We start from the raw sequence: 18,140 nt of genomic DNA, 5'->3' as shown, positions 1-18,140 counted from the left end.
GGTGCAGTAGTAGTAGTGCAGGTAAAGATGAGGAGTGTAGTAGTAGTAGTACAGGTATAGATGAGGGGTGTAGTAGTAGTACAGGTAAAGATGAGGGGTGTAGTAGTAGTAGTAGTACAGGTACAGATGAGGGGTGTAGTAGTACAGGTATAGATGAGGGTGTAGTAGTAGTAGTAGTACAGGTATAGATGAGGGGTGTAGTAGTAGTACAGGTAGAGATGAGGAGTGTAGTAGTAGTACAGGTACAGATGAGGGGTGCAGTAGTAGTAGTACAGGTACAGATGAGGAGTGTAGTAGTAGTACAGGAACAGATGAGGGGTGCAGTAGTAGTACAGGTATAGATGAGGAGTGTAGTAGTAGTACAGGTATAGATGAGGGGTGTAGTAGTAGTACAGGTATAGATGAGGGGTGTAGTAGTAGTACAGGTATAGATGAGGAGTGTAGTAGTAGTACAGGTATAGATGAGGGGTGCAGTAGTAGTAGTACAGGTACAGATGAGGAGTGTAGTAGTAGTACAGGAACAGATGAGGGGTGTAGTAGTAGTACAGGTATAGATGAGGAGTGTAGTAGTAGTACAGGTATAGATGAGGGGTGCAGTAGTAGTAGTACAGGTACAGATGAGGGGTGTAGTAGTAGTACAGGTACAGATTAGGAGTGTAGTGGTAGTACAGGTATAGATGAGGGGTGTAGTAGTAGTACAGGTACAGATGAGGAGTGTAGTAGTAGTACAGGAACAGATGAGGGGTGCAGTAGTAGTAGTGCAGGTAAAGATGAGGAGTGTAGTAGTAGTACAGGTATAGATGAGGGGTGTAGTAGTAGTACAGGTAAAGATGAGGGGTGTAGTAGTACAGGTATAGATGAGGGTGTAGTAGTAGTAGTAGTACAGGTATAGATGAGGGGTGTAGTAGTAGTACAGGTAGAGATGAGGAGTGTAGTAGTAGTACAGGTACAGATGAGGGGTGCAGTAGTAGTAGTACAGGTACAGATGAGGGGTGTAGTAGTAGTAGTACAGATACAGATGAGGAGTGTAGTAGTAGTAGTGCAGGTAAAGATGAGGAGTGTAGTAGTAGTAGTGCAGGTAAAGATGAGGAGTGTAGTAGTAGTAGTGCAGGTAAAGATGAGGGGTGTAGTAGTAGTACAGGTAAAGATGAGGGGTGTAGTAGTAGTAGTAGTACAGGTACAGATGAGGGGTGTAGTAGTACAGGTATAGATGAGGGTGTAGTAGTAGTAGTAGTACAGGTATAGATGAGGGGTGTAGTAGTAGTACAGGTAGAGATGAGGAGTGTAGTAGTAGTACAGGTACAGATGAGGGGTGCAGTAGTAGTAGTACAGGTACAGATGAGGAGTGTAGTAGTAGTACAGAAACAGATGAGGGGTGCAGTAGTAGTAGTGCAGGTAAAGATGAGGAGTGTAGTAGTAGTACAGGTATAGATGAGGGGTGTAGTAGTAGTACAGGTAAAGATGAGGGGTGTAGTAGTAGTACAGGTACAGATGAGGGGTGTAGTAGTACAGGTATAGATGAGGGTGTAGTAGTAGTAGTAGTACAGGTATAGATGAGGGGTGTAGTAGTAGTACAGGTAGAGATGAGGAGTGTAGTAGTAGTACAGGTACAGATGAGGGGTGCAGTAGTAGTAGTACAGGTACAGATGAGGGGTGTAGTAGTAGTAGTACAGATACAGATGAGGGGTGCAGTAGTAGTAGTGCAGGTAAAGATGAGGAGTGTAGTAGTAGTAGTGCAGGTAAAGATGAGGGGTGTAGTAGTAGTACAGGTATAGATGAGGGTGTAGTAGTAGTAGTAGTACAGGTAGAGATGAGGAGTGTAGTAGTAGTACAGGTACAGATGAGGGGTGCAGTAGTAGTAGTACAGGTACAGATGAGGAGTGTAGTAGTAGTACAGGAACAGATGAGGGGTGCAGTAGTAGTAGTGCAGGTAAAGATGAGGAGTGTAGTAGTAGTACAGGTATAGATGAGGGGTGTAGTAGTAGTACAGGTAAAGATGAGGGGTGTAGTAGTAGTACAGGTACAGATGAGGGGTGTAGTAGTACAGGTATAGATGAGGGTGTAGTAGTAGTAGTAGTACAGGTATAGATGAGGGGTGTAGAAGTAGTACAGGTAGAGATGAGGAGTGTAGTAGTAGTACAGGTACAGATGAGGGGTGCAGTAGTAGTAGTACAGGTACAGATGAGGGGTGTAGTAGTAGTAGTACAGATACAGATGAGGGGTGCAGTAGTAGTAGTGCAGGTAAAGATGAGGAGTGTAGTAGTAGTAGTGCAGGTAAAGATGAGGAGTGTAGTAGTAGTAGTGCAGGTAAAGATGAGGGGTGTAGTAGTAGTAGTAGTACAGGTAAAGATGAGGGGTGTAGTAGTAGTAGTAGTACAGGTAAAGATGAGGGGTGTAGTAGTAGTACAGGTACAGATGAGGGGTGTAGTAGTACAGGTATAGATGAGGGGTGTAGTAGTAGTACAGGTATAGATGAGGAGTGTAGTAGTAGTAGTACAGGTATAGATGAGGGGTGTAGTAGCAGTACAGGTATAGATGAGGAGTGTAGTAGTAGTAGTAGTAGTAGTACAGGTATAGATGAGGGGTGTAGTAGTAGTAGTACAGGTACAGATGAGGGGTGTAGTAGTAGTACAGGTACAGATGAGGGGTGTAGTAGTAGTACAGGTATAGATGAGGGGTGTAGTAGTAGTACAGGTATAGATGAGGGGTGTAGTAGTAGTAGTAGTACAGGTACAGATGAGGGGTGTAGTAGTAGTACAGGTATAGATGAGGGGTGTAGTAGTAGTACAGGTATAGATGAGGGGTGTAGTAGTAGTAGGGTTACAGGTAAAGATGAGGGGTGTAGTAGTAGTAGTACAGGTAAAGATGAGGGGTGTAGTAGTAGTACAGGTATAGATGAGGAGTGTAGTAGTAGTAGTAGTAGTACAGGTATAGATGAGGGGTGTAGTAGTAGTACAGGTATAGATGAGGGGTGTAGTAGTAGTACAGGTATAGATGAGGGGTGTAGTAGTAGTACAGGTATAGATGAGGGGTGTAGTAGTAGTAGTACAGGTACAGATGAGGGGTGTAGTAGTAGTAGTACAGGTACAGATGAGGGGTGTAGTAGTAGTACAGGTATAGATGAGCCTGGTGTAGTAGTAGTAGGGTTACAGGTAAAGATGAGGGGTGTAGTAGTAGTACAGGTATATATGAGGGGTGTAGTAGTAGTACAGGTATAGATGAGCCTGGTGTAGTAGTAGTAGTAGTACAGGTATAGATGAGGGGTGTAGTAGTAGTACAGGTATAGATGAGGGGTGTAGTAGTAGTACAGGTATAGATGAGGAGTGTAGTAGTAGTACAGGTAAAGATGAGGGGTGTAGTAGTAGTGCAGGTAAAGATGAGGAGTGTAGTAGTAGTACAGGTACAGATGAGGGGTGCAGTAGTAGTAGTACAGGTAAAGATGAGGGGTGTAGTAGTAGTACAGGTAAAGATGAGGGGTGTAGTAGTAGTAGTAGTACAGGTACAGATGAGGGGTGTAGTAGTAGGGTTACAGGTAAAGATGAGGGGTGTAGTAAAAGTACAGGTAAAGATGAGGGGTGTAGTAGTAGTACAGGTAAAGATGAGGGGTGTAGTAGTAGTACAGGTAAAGATGAGGGGTGTAGTAGTACAGGTATAGATGAGGAGTGTAGTAGTAGTACAGGTAAAGATGAGGGGTGTAGTAGTAGTACAGGTATAGATGAGGAGTGTAGTAGTAGTACAGGTAAAGATGAAGGGTGTAGTAGTACAGGTATAGATGAGGGATGTAGTAGTAGTAGTACAGATACAGATGAGGGGTGTAGTAGTAGTAGTACAGGTATAGATGAGGGTGTAGTAGTACAGGTATAGATGAGGGATGTAGTAGTAGTACAGGTATAGATGAGGGGTGTAGTAGTAGTACAGGTATAGATGAGGGGTGTAGTAGTAGTAGTACAGGTACAGATGAGGGGTGTAGTAGTACAGGTATAGATGAGGGATGTAGTAGTAGTAGTACAGATACAGATGAGGGGTGTAGTAGTAGTACAGGTATAGATGAGGGTGTAGTAGTAGTACAGATACAGATGAGGGGTGTAGTAGTAGTACAGGTATAGATGAGGGTGTAGTAGTAGTAGTAGTACAGATACAGATGAGGGGTGTAGTAGTAGTACAGGTAAAGATGAGGGTCAGGGACATAGCTAAGAGCATGGGGCAGACTGGGGGGGAAGGGCATGGGGTACACTGGGCTGGAGAGCATGGGGTACACTGGGGGGGGCAAGTATGGGGCACACTGGGGGGACATGCATGGGGCACACTGGGGGGAGCATGGGGCAGATCGGGGGGAGAATAGGACAGACATGGGGAGCAGGGGGCAGATCGGCAGGGGCATGGAGCAAACCGGGGCAGGAGAGAACATACCTGGTGTACCCGCTCTGCGCGGTCGCACACCACCGGCACTTGCGCTCTCCTCCCGCCCGCACTACTCCCCGCAGCGGACCCGCCCCCATAGCCGGACGTATACACGCGCTTCCTCCCGGCCGCACATGGAGGTCCCCGGAGGAGGCTGCAGATACTGAAGCATCGGGTGATAATGTCGCTGCTGTACAGCTCCAGCACCCGCAGCGATCACCCGATGCTTCAGTATCTGCAGCCTCCTCCGGGGACCTCCATGTGCGGCCGGGAGGAAGCGCGCGTACATGTACACGACGCTGCTGGGCGCTCTCGCTCCTCACACTGTTTCAGTAGCTGGAGGATGCGAGCAGCCCGCCCGCGCGCCCAAATCCAATGATTTTTTTGGAAAATCGATTTTCGCTTTTCCAAAAAAGTCAAATCGATTCTCAAATTCTGGGCGAATTAATCGAATTAATTCGATTAATCGCCCAGCCCTAATGGGGGGGTAGCTATGCTACATAATAAGGGGATGCCTACATGCGGGGAGGGGGTGGGGGGTGGGGGGTGTAGCTATGCTACGTATTGGGAGGATGCCTACATGCGGGGGGGGGGGGGGGGGGGTTTAGCTATGCTCAGTAATGGGGGGGGGGGGGGGGGGTAGCTATGCTACATAATGAGGGGATGCCTACATGCGGGGGGCAGCTATGCTACGTAATAGGGAGGGAGGGGGGGTAGCTATGCTACATAATAAGGGAATGCCTACATGCGGGGGGGGGGGGGGGGGGGGCAGATATGCTACGTAATAGGGGGATGCCTAAAGGGAACATTTGTTTTATCTTTTTTGTCTATTTTTTGCCATCTTTAGTCTGGCGCGAACTTGGTTATTTTTGGCAGGCACTGGATGGGTGTGTTGGGCGATTTTGTGACCACAATAAAGGTTATCATTATTATTTTGCTTATATAGTCTCCAATACTGTTATATATATATAGAGTCGTCTTTACTTTTCCCTGGTCCATCCCTTTTTTTCTGGGGTCAACTAGAGTGGGCCAGTGTCATTAAGGGACAGCAAGTGGGGACTGAAAGGCTGAGCCACCCTACTAACCTGGACTCCTTGTGGTTACGGGTAGCCTGGGGGTGTGCCCCGTGACGTGATCATATTGATGCCTTTGGCACCTCTAGTGGTTAACGACCGGGGGGTGGAACTCGCCCAGTAGGTCCCTACATACCCCATTTGACATGCCATTTGGCCATGCCAACACTCTGATCTAGGACCGTTATATGTTAACAGAATCTAGGACCGTTACACATCAACACAATGGAGCATTAAGCTTTTAATATTTGGTTGGTAACTTAACCCTATCTCATCCCCAATATTCCTTTATTTTAGGCCCAAAAATCCCCAGAATGTATGCCTTCTTCCCCTTTTTACTTTTATGTGGTGACAATAGCTGCCCAGTACATTATGGGCTATTTTCCCTTAACCAAGATGGCGTTTTGGGTCGTGGTGGGGGTTTGGACGCCCTCCGCTGTCCGGGTCTCACAATGCGCATGCGCGGACTGAGATTCACTAATGGTCACGTGATGGTCACATGAGCGGAGGTAGTGACCACATGATGTGTCTCTCATCCTGGCGCGGCGTGTGATGCCTGGCGGTGGGGGACGCTGGCGCCATCTACTGACGTCACCAAGTTCCCGGTACCTATGTTCATGTATGTATTAACCCTCGTGGCCTGTGTTTGTTTATGTTTTATGATTATTGGATACACATGGGGAATTGGATTCACCATTATTTGATTTATATATGAATTGGCCAGAATCGGCACTTTGTATTGCACCATTATTGCGCTGAACACATTTATTAATCATGTCATTGTTGTTTGTATGATCTGAATATCCTATATTCACTATATTTTATTATGATATATGAAATTGATTGTTAATTGATTAATCATTTGCATCACTGTTTGACCACATTTATACTGAGTTGACTCACTGTGTTTCTGTCACTTCTTGAGAAAGGCTGTAAATTTGCCGAAACGTTGCATTGGTGTGAATAAACTCCTCACATTTTTTTGAGGTGCTGTCTCCTGCAATCTTTTTCTTGAATATTGTCTTTTACCCTTGTCCGGGAAGCTGAGGCGTGCACTCACTGCATAGATAATGCTTTACTAAGTCTCATCTTCTTATATCTGTGCTGCTGGATATTTTTCTTTTTGTGTTTTTTTTTGTACATGGGGGGGTAGCTATGCTACATAATCAGGGGATGTCTACATGGGTGGTTGGTTATGCTATGTAATAGGGGGATGTGTCTACATGGGGGGTTAGTAATGTTATGTAATAGGGGGATGCCTACAATGACGTAAAATGCAAAAAAGTTGCCAAAGAAAAAAATTGCAGATTTTTTTTGTCACGTCACATTCAGGAACAAAATGTATGAAAGTGAATAAAAAGTCACATATCACAAGTTTGGTACACCGATGAAATGTACAGATCATGGTGCAAAAAAACACGCATCAAATAGCCCCACAGACCAAAAAATAAAAGCATCATTTATAAAGATGGTTAAAGAGCAATTTTAAATACACTTTGTATACATCGTCTATCGTTGTAATCGTACTGACTTGAGGAACATAGAGAACATGTCGGTTTTACCACAGGGAGAACTGCTTACTAATGTACTGCATTGATCTATGTAATCAGCACTCGATTACCAGGGGCTGCTGATGGCAGCCTCTAGCGATCCCGGAGCCAGAACCAGTGACATAATGTCGCTGAGACCGGGCCCGGTGAGTATAACAGATTGCATTGTGGGAAGCCGATCTGGCCACTAGACCACCAGGGAGGGCTATGTAACTGCATTCAAATGCTGATGTCAGTTTTCACAGGGGTATTTAAATGGTTAATAAAGCAGCACGGTCAATCGTCAGCTAATGGCCGCGGTCCCTGGCCTCTAATAGCAGCCGTGAACAGCATATCATATGTTGTAAGGGGTTAATGGGCACCGTCACAAAGAAAAAAAAATAAAAACCTTTTTGATGATTATGTAAAAAATACAAGTCAACACTTAGTACCTCCCGCTCCTGATCAGTCACAGTCTGAACACTCAGACCCCGACTGATAAAACTTTTGACATGTCTTTTAAAAGTTGTGTTTTTTGTGGCAGATATGCGTTCATTTTGCAATTAGGAAAAATAAAAAATGCAAATGTGCTGGCAACCTGCATCTTCAGAATAAGCCGTCATGAACATATAAGTAGCACTATTTCTGGCCATTAGGACTCCTGAATTTGGCATTTTTCAGGGGGGGGGAAAGACTTATCAAACTGGTATAATATAGAACTGGCTCACTCGCCCCCGGCAACTAGTTAGATTCCACTTCTCATTCCTCACAGATTCTTTGGAAAATGTAAGGTGGAATTTGATTGGTTGCCGGGGGCGACTGGGCCAGTCTCACTTTACACCACGTCAGATAAATCTCCCCCATACACTCTATAGCACCCTCTATGAAGCATCAGCAGCCTGGACAACAGACAGGCAGCTCACGGACTGACCACAAGTCTAATGACCCAAACTAATATTTGTCAACATGGGACTGAAAGGGGTTGTCCAGTCTTACAAAAACATGTCTGCTTTCTTCCGGGAACAGTGCCTCTCCTGTCCTTAGTTTGGGTTTTGCAGCTCAGTTCCATGGAAGTGAATGGCGCTGCATTGTGACACCCCACACAACCGGAGGACAGGGGTGGAGCTATTTTTGCGGCTTTTGTAATCCTGGATAACACCTTTATGGTGCGTTCACCCCTACAGGATCTGCAGCAGATTTGATACAGATGCAAAAGTGCATCCATAATACACCAGTGGACAGTGAGTTCACTCATGAAAGTGGTTTTTAAAGGGTTACTGTATTGATGACAGTGGGCCTCACCCATTTGATCAGCTGTGATAGAGAGATAGAGCCGGGGAGGGACGCGCACTGTCAATAAAAGCAGACTCTTGTTTCATAGACTATGATAATAGGAGGCGATGATTGGAGCGCACTTCCCCAGCTGAGTCTTTGGATTTTAGCAAATCTTGTTATTGCGATATATTGTTGTCTGATGACAGTCAGGCTTCAAATAAAACTACCACCTCAATACATAAAACTTACTCACATAGTACCAGGGCTGTGGAGTCGGCAAGCCGCAGCTCCAAATCACACCCCGGAATTCTATCAGGGACGGACTCCAGCTCCTCCATAACTGGCCGCTCACACCCCGGGGAGTTATTATCACACTCCGGCTCCTCCATAACTGGCCGCTCACACCCCGGGGGGTTATTATCACACTCCGGCTCCTCCATAACTGGCCGCTCACACCCCGGGGAGTTATTATCACACTCCGGCTCCTCCATAACTGGCCGCTCACACCCCGGGGGGTTATTATCACACTCCGGCTCCTCCATAACTGGCCGCTCACACCCCGGGGGGTTATTATCACACTCCGGCTCCTCCATAACTGGCCGCTCACACCCCGGGGGGTTATTATCACACTCCGGCTCCTCCATAACTGGCCGGTCACACCCCGGGGGGTTATTATCACACTCCGGCTCCTCCATAACTGGCCGCTCACACCCCGGGGGGTTATTATCACACTCCGGCTCCTCCATAACTGGCCGCTCACACCCCGGGGGGTTATTATCACACTCCGGCTCCTCCATAACTGGCCGCTCACACCCCGGGGGGTTATTATCACACTCCGGCTCCTCCATAACTGGCCGCTCACACCCCGGGGGGTTATTATCACACTCCGGCTCCTCCATAACTGGCCGCTCACACCCCGGGGGGTTATTATCACACTCCGGCTCCTCCATAACTGGCCGCTCGCACCCCGGGGGGTTATTATCACACTCCGGCTCCTCCATAACTGGCCGCTCACACCCCGGGGAGTTATTATCACACTCCTCCTCCTCCATAACTGGCCGCTCACACCCCGGGGAGTTATTATCACACTCCGGCTCCTCCATAACTGTCCGGTCACACCCCGGGGGGTTATTATCACACTCCTCCTCCTCCATAACTGGCCGCTCACCCCAGGGAGTTATCACACTCCGGCTCCTCCATAACTGGCCGCTCACACCCCGGGGAGTTATTATCACACTCCGGCTCCTCCATAACTGTCCGCTCACACCCCGGGGGTTATTATCACACTCCGGCTCCTCCATAACTGGCCGCTCACACCCCGGGGAGTTATTATCACACTCCGGCTCCTCCATAACTGGCCGCTCACACCCCGGGGAGTTATTATCACACTCCGGCTCCTCCATAACTGGCCGCTCACACCCCGGGGAGTTATTATCACACTCCGGCTCCTCCATAACTGTCCGCTCACACCCCGGGGGTTATTATCACACTCCGGCTCCTCCATAACTGGCCGCTCACACCCCGGGGGGTTATTATCACACTCCGGCTCCTCCATAACTGGCCACTCACACCCCGGGGGGTTATTATCACACTCCGGCTCCTCCATAACTGGCCGCTCACACCCCGGGGGGTTATTATCACACTCCGGCTCCTCCATAACTGGCCGCTCACACCCCGGGGGGTTATTATCACACTCCTCCTCCTCCATAACTGGCCACTCACACCCCGGGGGGTTATTATCACACTCCGGCTCCTCCATAACTGGCCGCTCACACCCCGGGGGGTTATTATCACACTCCGGCTCCTCCATAACTGGCCGCTCACACCCCGGGGGGTTATTATCACACTCCTCCTCCTCCATAACTGGCCGCTCACCCCAGGGAGTTATCACACTCCGGCTCCTCCATAACTGGCCGCTCACACCCCGGGGAGTTATTATCACACTCCGGCTCCTCCATAACTGGCCGCTCACACCCCGGGGGGTTATTATCACACTCCGGCTCCTCCATAACTGGCCGGTCACACCCCGGGGGGGGGGGGGGTTATTATCACACTCCGGCTCCTCCATAACTGGCCAGTCACACCCCGGGGGGTTATTATCACACTCCGGCTCCTCCATAACTGGCCGCTCACACCCCGGGGGGTTATTATCACACTCCGGCTCCTCCATAACTGGCCGCTCACACCCCGGGGAGTTATTATCACACTCCGGCTCCTCCATAACTGGCCGGTCACACCCCAGGGGGTTATTATCACACTCCGGCTCCTCCATAACTGGCCGCTCACACCCCGGGGGGTTATTATCACACTCCGGCTCCTCCATAACTGGCCGCTCACACCCCGGGGGGGTTATTATCACACTCCTCCTCCTCCATAACTGGCCGCTCACACCCCGGGGAGTTATTATCACACTCCGACTCCTCCATAACTGGCCGCTCACACCCCAGGGAGTTATTATCACACTCCGGCTCCTCCATAATGGCCGCTCACACCCCGGGGGGTTATTATCACACTCCGGCTCCTCCATAACTGGCCGGTAACACCCGGGGGGTTATTATCACACTCCGGCTCCTCCATAACTGGCCGCTCACACCCCAGGGGGTTATTATCACACTCCGGCTCCTCCATAATGGCCGCTCACACCCCGGGGAGTTATTATCACACTCCGGCTCCTCCATAACTGGCCGCTCACACCCCGGGGAGTTATTATCACACTCCGGCTCCTCCATAACTGGCCGCTCACACCCTGGGGGGTTATTATCACACTCCGGCTCCTCCATAACTGGCCGGTCACACCCCGGGGGGTTATTATCACACTCCTCCTCCTCCATAACTGGCCGCTCACACCCCGGGGAGTTATTATCACACTCCGGCTCCTCCATAACTGGCCGCTCACACCCCGGGGAGTTATTATCACACTCCGGCTTCTCCATAACTGGCCGCTCACACCCCGGGGGGTTATTATCACACTCCGGCTCCTCCATAACTGGCCGCTCACATCCCGGGGGGTTATTATCACACTCCGGCTCCTCCATAACTGTCCGCTCACACCCCGGGGAGTTATTATCACACTCCTCCTCCTCCATAACTGGCCGCTCACACCCCGGGGGGTTATTATCACACTCCTCCTCCATAACTGGCCGCTCACACCCCGGGGGTTATTATCACACTCCGGCTCCTCCATAACTGGCCGCTCACACCCCGGGGAGTTATTATCACACTCCGGCTCCTCCATAACTGGCCGGTCACACCCCGGGGGGTTATTAGCACACTCCGGCTCCTCCATAACTGGCCGCTCACACCCCAGGGGTTATTATCACACTCCGGCTCCTCCATAACTGGCCGCTCACACCCCGGGGAGTTATTATCACACTCCGGCTCCTCCATAACTGGCCGGTCACACCCCGGGGGGTTATTATCACACTCCGGCTCCTCCATAACTGGCCGCTCACACCCCGGGGGTTATTATCACACTCCGCCTCCTCCATAACTGGCCGCTCACACCCCGGGGGGTTATTATCACACTCCGGCTCCTCCATAACTGGCCGCTCACACCCCGGGGAGTTATTATCACACTCCTCCTCCTCCATAACTGGCCGCTCACACCCGGGAGTTATTATCACACTCCGGCTCCTCCATAACTGGCCGCTCACACCCCGGGGGGTTATTATCACACTCCGGCTCCTCCATAACTGGCCGCTCACACCCCGGGGGGTTATTATCACACTCCGGCTCCTCCATAACTGGCCGGTCACACCCCGGGGAGTTATTATCACACTCCGGCTCCTCCATAACTGGCCGGTAACACCCGGGGGGTTATTATCACACTCCGGCTCCTCCATAACTGGCCGCTCACACCCCAGGGAGTTATTATCACACTCCGGCTCCTCCATAACTGGCCGCTCACACCCCGGGGGGTTATTATCACACTCCGGCTCCTCCATAACTGGCCGCTCACACCCCAGGGAGTTATTATCACACTCCGGCTCCTCCATAACTGGCCGCTCACACCCCGGGGAGTTATTATCACACTCCGGCTCCTCCATAACTGGCCGCTCACACCCCGGGGGGTTATTATCACACTCCGGCTCCTCCATAACTGGCCGCTCACACCCCGGGGAGTTATTATCACACTCCCGGCTCCTCCATAACTGGCCGCTCACACCCCGGGGGGGTTATCACACTCCGGCTCCTCCATAACTGGCCGCTCACACCCCGGGGAGTTATTATCACACTCCGGCTCCTCCATAACTGGCCGCATACACCCCGGGGAGTTATTATCACACTCCGGCTCCTCCATAACTGGCCGCTCACACCCCGGGGAGTTATTATCACACTCCCGGCTCCTCCATAACTGGCCGCTCACACCCCGGGGGGTTATTATCACACTCCGGCTCCTCCATAACTGGCCGCATACACCCCGGGGAGTTATTATCACACTCCGGCTCCTCCATAACTGGCCTAACTGGCATGCTGCAGCCATAGCACACACATACAGTCATGGCCGAAAGTGTTGGCACCCCTGAATTTTTTCCAGAAAATTAAATATTTCTCCCATAAAATCATTGCAATTACACATGTTCAATTCCTTTGTTGGTATTGGAACAACACAAAAAGAAAAGAGAAAAAAAAGGCACATTTGACATAATTTCACCCAAAAATGGTCTGGACAAAATTATTGGCACCCTCAACTTATTTCTGGTTGCATAACCTCTGGAAAAAAAATGACTGAAAGCTATCGCTTCCTATAACCATCAAGAAGCTTCTTACACCTCTTAGCTGGAATTCTGGACCACTCTTCTTTTGCAAACTGCTCCAAGTCTCGGATATTTGAAGGGTGCTTCTCCCAGCAGCAATTTTAAGATCTCTCCACTGGTGTTCAATGGGATTTAGATCCAGACTCATTGCTGCCAATTTAGTACTCTCCAGCTCTTTGTTTCCATCTATTTCTGTGTGCTTGGGGTCATTGTCCTGCTGGAAGACCCATTACCTAGGACGCAACCCAGCTTTCTGACAACTGACCCAAAATCATTAGGTTATCCTCAAATTTCCTGCACACAGTCAAGGCACCCAGGTCCAGAGGCAGCAAAACATCTTTAAACCTCCCCCACATGTGTTCTCCTCTTTGTAGTTTCATTCCCTCCACCATATGTGACTGTAAATCCTGTGTTCTTCTCTTTGTAGACCTCATTCCCTCCACTATATGTGACTGTAGGTCCTATGTTCTCTTCTTTGTATTTTCATTCCCTCCACCATATGTGACTGAGGATCCTGTGTTCTCCTCTTTGTAGGCCTCATTCCCTCCACCATATGTGAATGTGGGTCCTGTGTTCTCCTCTTTGTAGACCTCATTCCCTCCACCATATGTGACTGTAGGTCCTGTGTTCTCCTTTGTAGACCTCATTCCCTCCACCATATGTGAATGTGGGTCCTGTGTTCTCCTCTTTGTAGACCTCATTCCCTCCACCATATGTGACTGTGGGTCCTGTGTTCTCCTCCTTGTATTTTCATTCCCTCCACCATATGTGACTGTGGGTACTGTGTTCTCTTTGTATTTTCCTTCCCTCCACCATATGTGACTGTGGGTCCTGTGTTCTCCTTTGTAGGCCTCATTCCCTCCACTATATGTGACTGTGGGTCCTGTGTTCTCCTTTGTAGGCCTCATTCCCTCCACCATATGTGACTGTCGGTCCTGTGTTCTCCTTTGTAGACCTCATTCCCTCCACCATATGTGACTGTGGGTCCTGTGTTCTCCTCCTTGTATTTTCATTCCCTCCACCATATGTGACTGTAGGTCCTGTGTTCTCCTTTGTAGGCCTCATTCCCTCCACCATATGTGACTGTGGGTCCTGTGTTCTCCTCCTTGTATTTTCCTTCCCTCCACCATATGTGACTGTGGGTCCTGTGTTCTCCTCTTTGTAGACCTCATTCCCTCCACCATATGTGACTATGGGTCCTGTGTTCTCCTCCTTGTATTTTCATTCCCTCCACCATATGTGACTGTAGGTCCTGTGTTCTCCTTTGTAGGCCTCATTCCCTCCACCATATGTGACTGTGGGTCCTGTGTTCTCCTCCTTGTATTTTCCTTCCCTCCACCATATGTGACTGTGGGTCCTGTGTTCTCCTCTTTGTAGTCTCATTCTCTCCCCCATATGTGACTGTGGGTCCTGTGTTCTCCTCTTTGTAGGCCTCATTCCCTCCACCATATGTGACTGTGGGTCCTGTGTTCTCCTCTTTGTAGGCCTCATTCCCTCCATCATATGTGACTGTGGGTCCTGTGTTCTCCTTTGTAGGCCTCATTCCCTCCACCATATGTGACTGTGGGTCCTGTGTTCTCCCCTTTGTAGTTTCATTCCCTTCACTATATGTCACTGTGGTTCCTGTGTTCTCCTCTTTGTAGGCCTCATTCCCTCCACAATATGTGACTGTGGGTCCTGTGTTCTCCTCTTTGTAGGCCTCATTCCCTCCACCATATGTGACTGTGGGTCCTGTGTTCTCCTCTTTGTAGGCCTCATTCCCTCCATCATATGTGACTGTGGGTCCTGTGTTCTCCTTTGTAGGCCTCATTCCCTCCACCATATGTGACTGTGGGTCCTGTGTTCTCCTTTGTAGGCCTCATTCCCTCCACCATATGTGACTGTGGGTCCTGTGTTCTCCTTTGTAGGCCTCATTCCCTCCACCATATGTGACTGTGGGTCCTGTGTTCTCCTTTGTAGGCCTCATTCCCTCCACCATATGTGACTGTGGGTCCTGTGTTCCCCTTTGTAGGCCTCATTCCCTCCACTATATGTGACTGTGGGTCCTGTGTTCTCCTTTGTAGGCCTCATTCCCTCCACCATATGTGACTGTGGGTCCTGTGTTCTCCTTTGTAGGTCTCATTCCCTCCACCATATGTGACTGTGGGTCCTGTGTTCTCCTCTTTGTAGGCCTCATTCCCTCCACCATATGTGACTGTAGGTCCTGTGTTCTTTTCTTTGTAGGCCTCATTCCATTTTCGGTAAACCGAGATTTTTGGCAAAGCACATCATTCTACTATCTCGGTCTCATCTGTCCACAAAATGTTTTCCTAGAAGGATTTGGGCTTACTTACATACATTTTGGAATACTGCAATCTAGCTTTTTATGTCTCTGTGTCAGCAGCGGGGTCCTCCTGGGTCTCCTGACATAGCGTTTCATTTCATTCAAATGTCGACAGATAATTGGAGCTGACCCTTATGCACCCTGCGCCTGCAGGACAGCTGGAATTTCTTTGGAACTTGATTGGGGCTGCTTATCCACCATTCGGACTATTCTGCCTTGCAACCTTTTATCAATTTATCTCCTCCGTCCACAAAGATTAGCTACAGTGCTATGGGTTGTAAACGTCTTGATTATGTTGCACACCGTGGACAAAGGAACATCATCAAGATCTCTGGAGATGGACTTGTAACCTTGAGATTGTTGATATGTTTCAACAATTTTGGTTCTCAAGTCCTCAGACAGTTCTCTTCTTCTCACATTCTCTTTTTCTCTGGTTTCAGGTGTGATTGTTAAATTGCCCACACCTGTTATTTATCACAGGTGAGTGTGACTGAGCATCACATGCTTGAAACAAAGTTATGGTGCGTTTACACGAAACGATAATTGGCCCGATCGTACAATTAACGATGTCGGAGTAACAATTTTTTTTTTCAGAACGATCAGCGTTTAGACTGTACGATATATCGTACGGAAAAAATTGTTTTGCGATCACGCGCCCGCAGCGCCACCCCCCCCCCGCTCCAATCGCCACCCCCCCCCCCCGCCATCACTCCGATCGCCACCCCACCCCCCGCCGCTCCGATCGTCACCCCCCCTCGACACCGCGATCGCCCCTGCCGGCCCGCGGGCATACGTTACCTGTTCCGCGTACCGGGTCTTTGACATCCCCGGCTCCGCTCTTCAGTGCACTGATTAGCTGAAGAGGGGAGCCGGGATTTTCAAACGGCTCCTCTTCAGCCAATCAGTGCTCCTCTTCAGTGACCGGAGCGGTGGCGGGGGGCGATCAGAGTGGCAGCGGGGGTGGCAATCACAGCGGCGGATGTGGCGAACGAGCCGGCGCAGGGGGCTGCAGATGAGCGGGGGGCCAGGCAGCGGGACTATCACACGACGACTGTTTACACGGAACGATCGGCGAATTTTTTGCGCACGACGATTTGATGACATGTTGAAAGATCAAAACGAATGATTTCTCGTTCGTCCTTTGATCGTTCGCTGCGTTTACACGTACGATTATCGTTCGAATTCGATCATTATCGCGCAAATTCGCACGATAATAGTTACGTGTAAACGCAGCATTATTTACCCTCATTTTTGAAAAGGTGACAATAATTTTGTCTGGCCCATTTTTGGAGTTTTGTGCAAATTTATGTCAAACTTGCCTTTTTTCTCAGTTTTTTTGTGTTGTCCAATACACACAAAGGAAATTAACATGTGTATAACAAAACATGTGTAATTGCATTAATTTTCTGGGAGGAATACTACCCCCCCATCCCCCCCCAACCAGACTGCAAATATAATGGCCCCCACCATGATGCAAATATATTTTTTTTTCTAAAGGGGGATTATAAGTTTTTTACTTTTAAAAACACTTTTTAATTCCCCTCTAGGTACATTTTTTTTTAAATAAATTATTAGGCAGATCTCTGCAATGATATATAGTTTTGCTATAACATTGCATAAATCAGTGCTCTAATAGTGTGGCTGAGCCAGACTCTATTAGAAGAGAAACACCTTGGAGGGTGAGCGTAGAACTCCAGCTGTGATGTGACCCATGGGCCCGCCCCACAGTCACATTGCGGGGGTGCTGATCGGAAATTTGACAGGCACCTGTAAATCATCCATTTCAATTCTGTGATCATGTTACATCGCGGCACTGAAATGGTTAAATAAAATGGTTAAATGCAGACATTAGCAGTGGGGGACCTGCTTCATGTAGTAGCTGACCCCTGAAGCATATGGAGCAGCTCAGGAGGGGTTAAATTCTGCTGTCAGTTGTGACACGTACACAGTAAAATAACCGGCACAAGGGATCGCCAAGTGGGGCTATTTGAAGTTGGCGCTGCTGTGAGAGGAGGGTGGGCAGGCTGAGTGGGTAACACTAGGGGGCGACACACAGAACATGGCCATCACTTAGCTAGCCGCCGGTTGTGTTCTCTGCTTTATGTTAATCCACGCTATTAGGCGGCTTAACATCAAGTATTAAATACCAGGAAATGCTGGTACCGAACCAGTATTTTGGTTAGGGTTAGATATTATCGATATTTCTCTGCATTACTAGACCAGACTGTGCAAAAGTCTTATAGCTGGCACAGCAGCCACCAAATAACCATGTAAAGCAGGAAGCACGAGTGGTATGGAACTGGGATAAATCAGGACCAGGGACAGAGGTATCCTGTTAGTGCCCCCTCCTTGTGGCACACGTTCTTGCACCGCCTCCCTTTGTGCTTGCAGTGCAATAACCCCCCCATTCTGTCATTCCATCACACAGATAAATCACATAACTGCATTGACCACCACCCCCCATCCACCCAACTTTTCTTCCCCCCTCTGAACTCCCAGAAAAGTTATAAATACCCTGAGTCCACGGGGAAGAAGATCATTGCTGCCAGACTGCCGGGGTCCAAGGAGGTAAAGCTACAAGCAGGATGTGAGGAGATCTCCATTCTAGTAAGTGATCAGTGATGCCGCTCCGCGCCTGGTCTAGGGGCGCCCTAACCGCACTGGAACATACATGTATGACGGCTGTGTTATTAGTATCCAGGGCAGCCCGACACCCGTGTCACACACACACAGGGCAGCCCGGCACCCGTGTCTCACACACACACACACACACAGGGCAGCC

At 49.2% G+C, this 18,140-nt stretch overlaps 1 protein-coding gene across 3 annotated transcripts in view; it reads right to left on the bottom strand.

Annotated features, from left to right (window-relative positions):
• Positions 1 to 18,140, bottom strand: part of MAP3K4 (mitogen-activated protein kinase kinase kinase 4) — a 146,973-nt gene that overhangs the window by 125,978 nt on the left and 2,855 nt on the right. The window contains exon 2 of one of the 3 annotated variants that reach the window (XM_069974371.1): positions 17,873 to 18,018. The exons of the other annotated variants lie outside the window; for them this stretch is intronic. Within the exon in view, the coding sequence (XP_069830472.1) occupies positions 17,873 to 17,961 (89 nt within the window). The 5' untranslated portion in view covers positions 17,962 to 18,018. The remainder of the gene's footprint in view (positions 1 to 17,872; positions 18,019 to 18,140) is intronic. 3 annotated transcript variants of the gene reach the window in all.

This window comes from Dendropsophus ebraccatus, chromosome 6, assembly GCF_027789765.1.
Source record: "Dendropsophus ebraccatus isolate aDenEbr1 chromosome 6, aDenEbr1.pat, whole genome shotgun sequence".
Lineage (NCBI taxonomy): Eukaryota > Metazoa > Chordata > Amphibia > Anura > Hylidae > Dendropsophus > Dendropsophus ebraccatus.
Note: the sequence above shows the minus strand (reverse complement) of the source record. Positions and strands in the feature narration are given on the sequence as shown.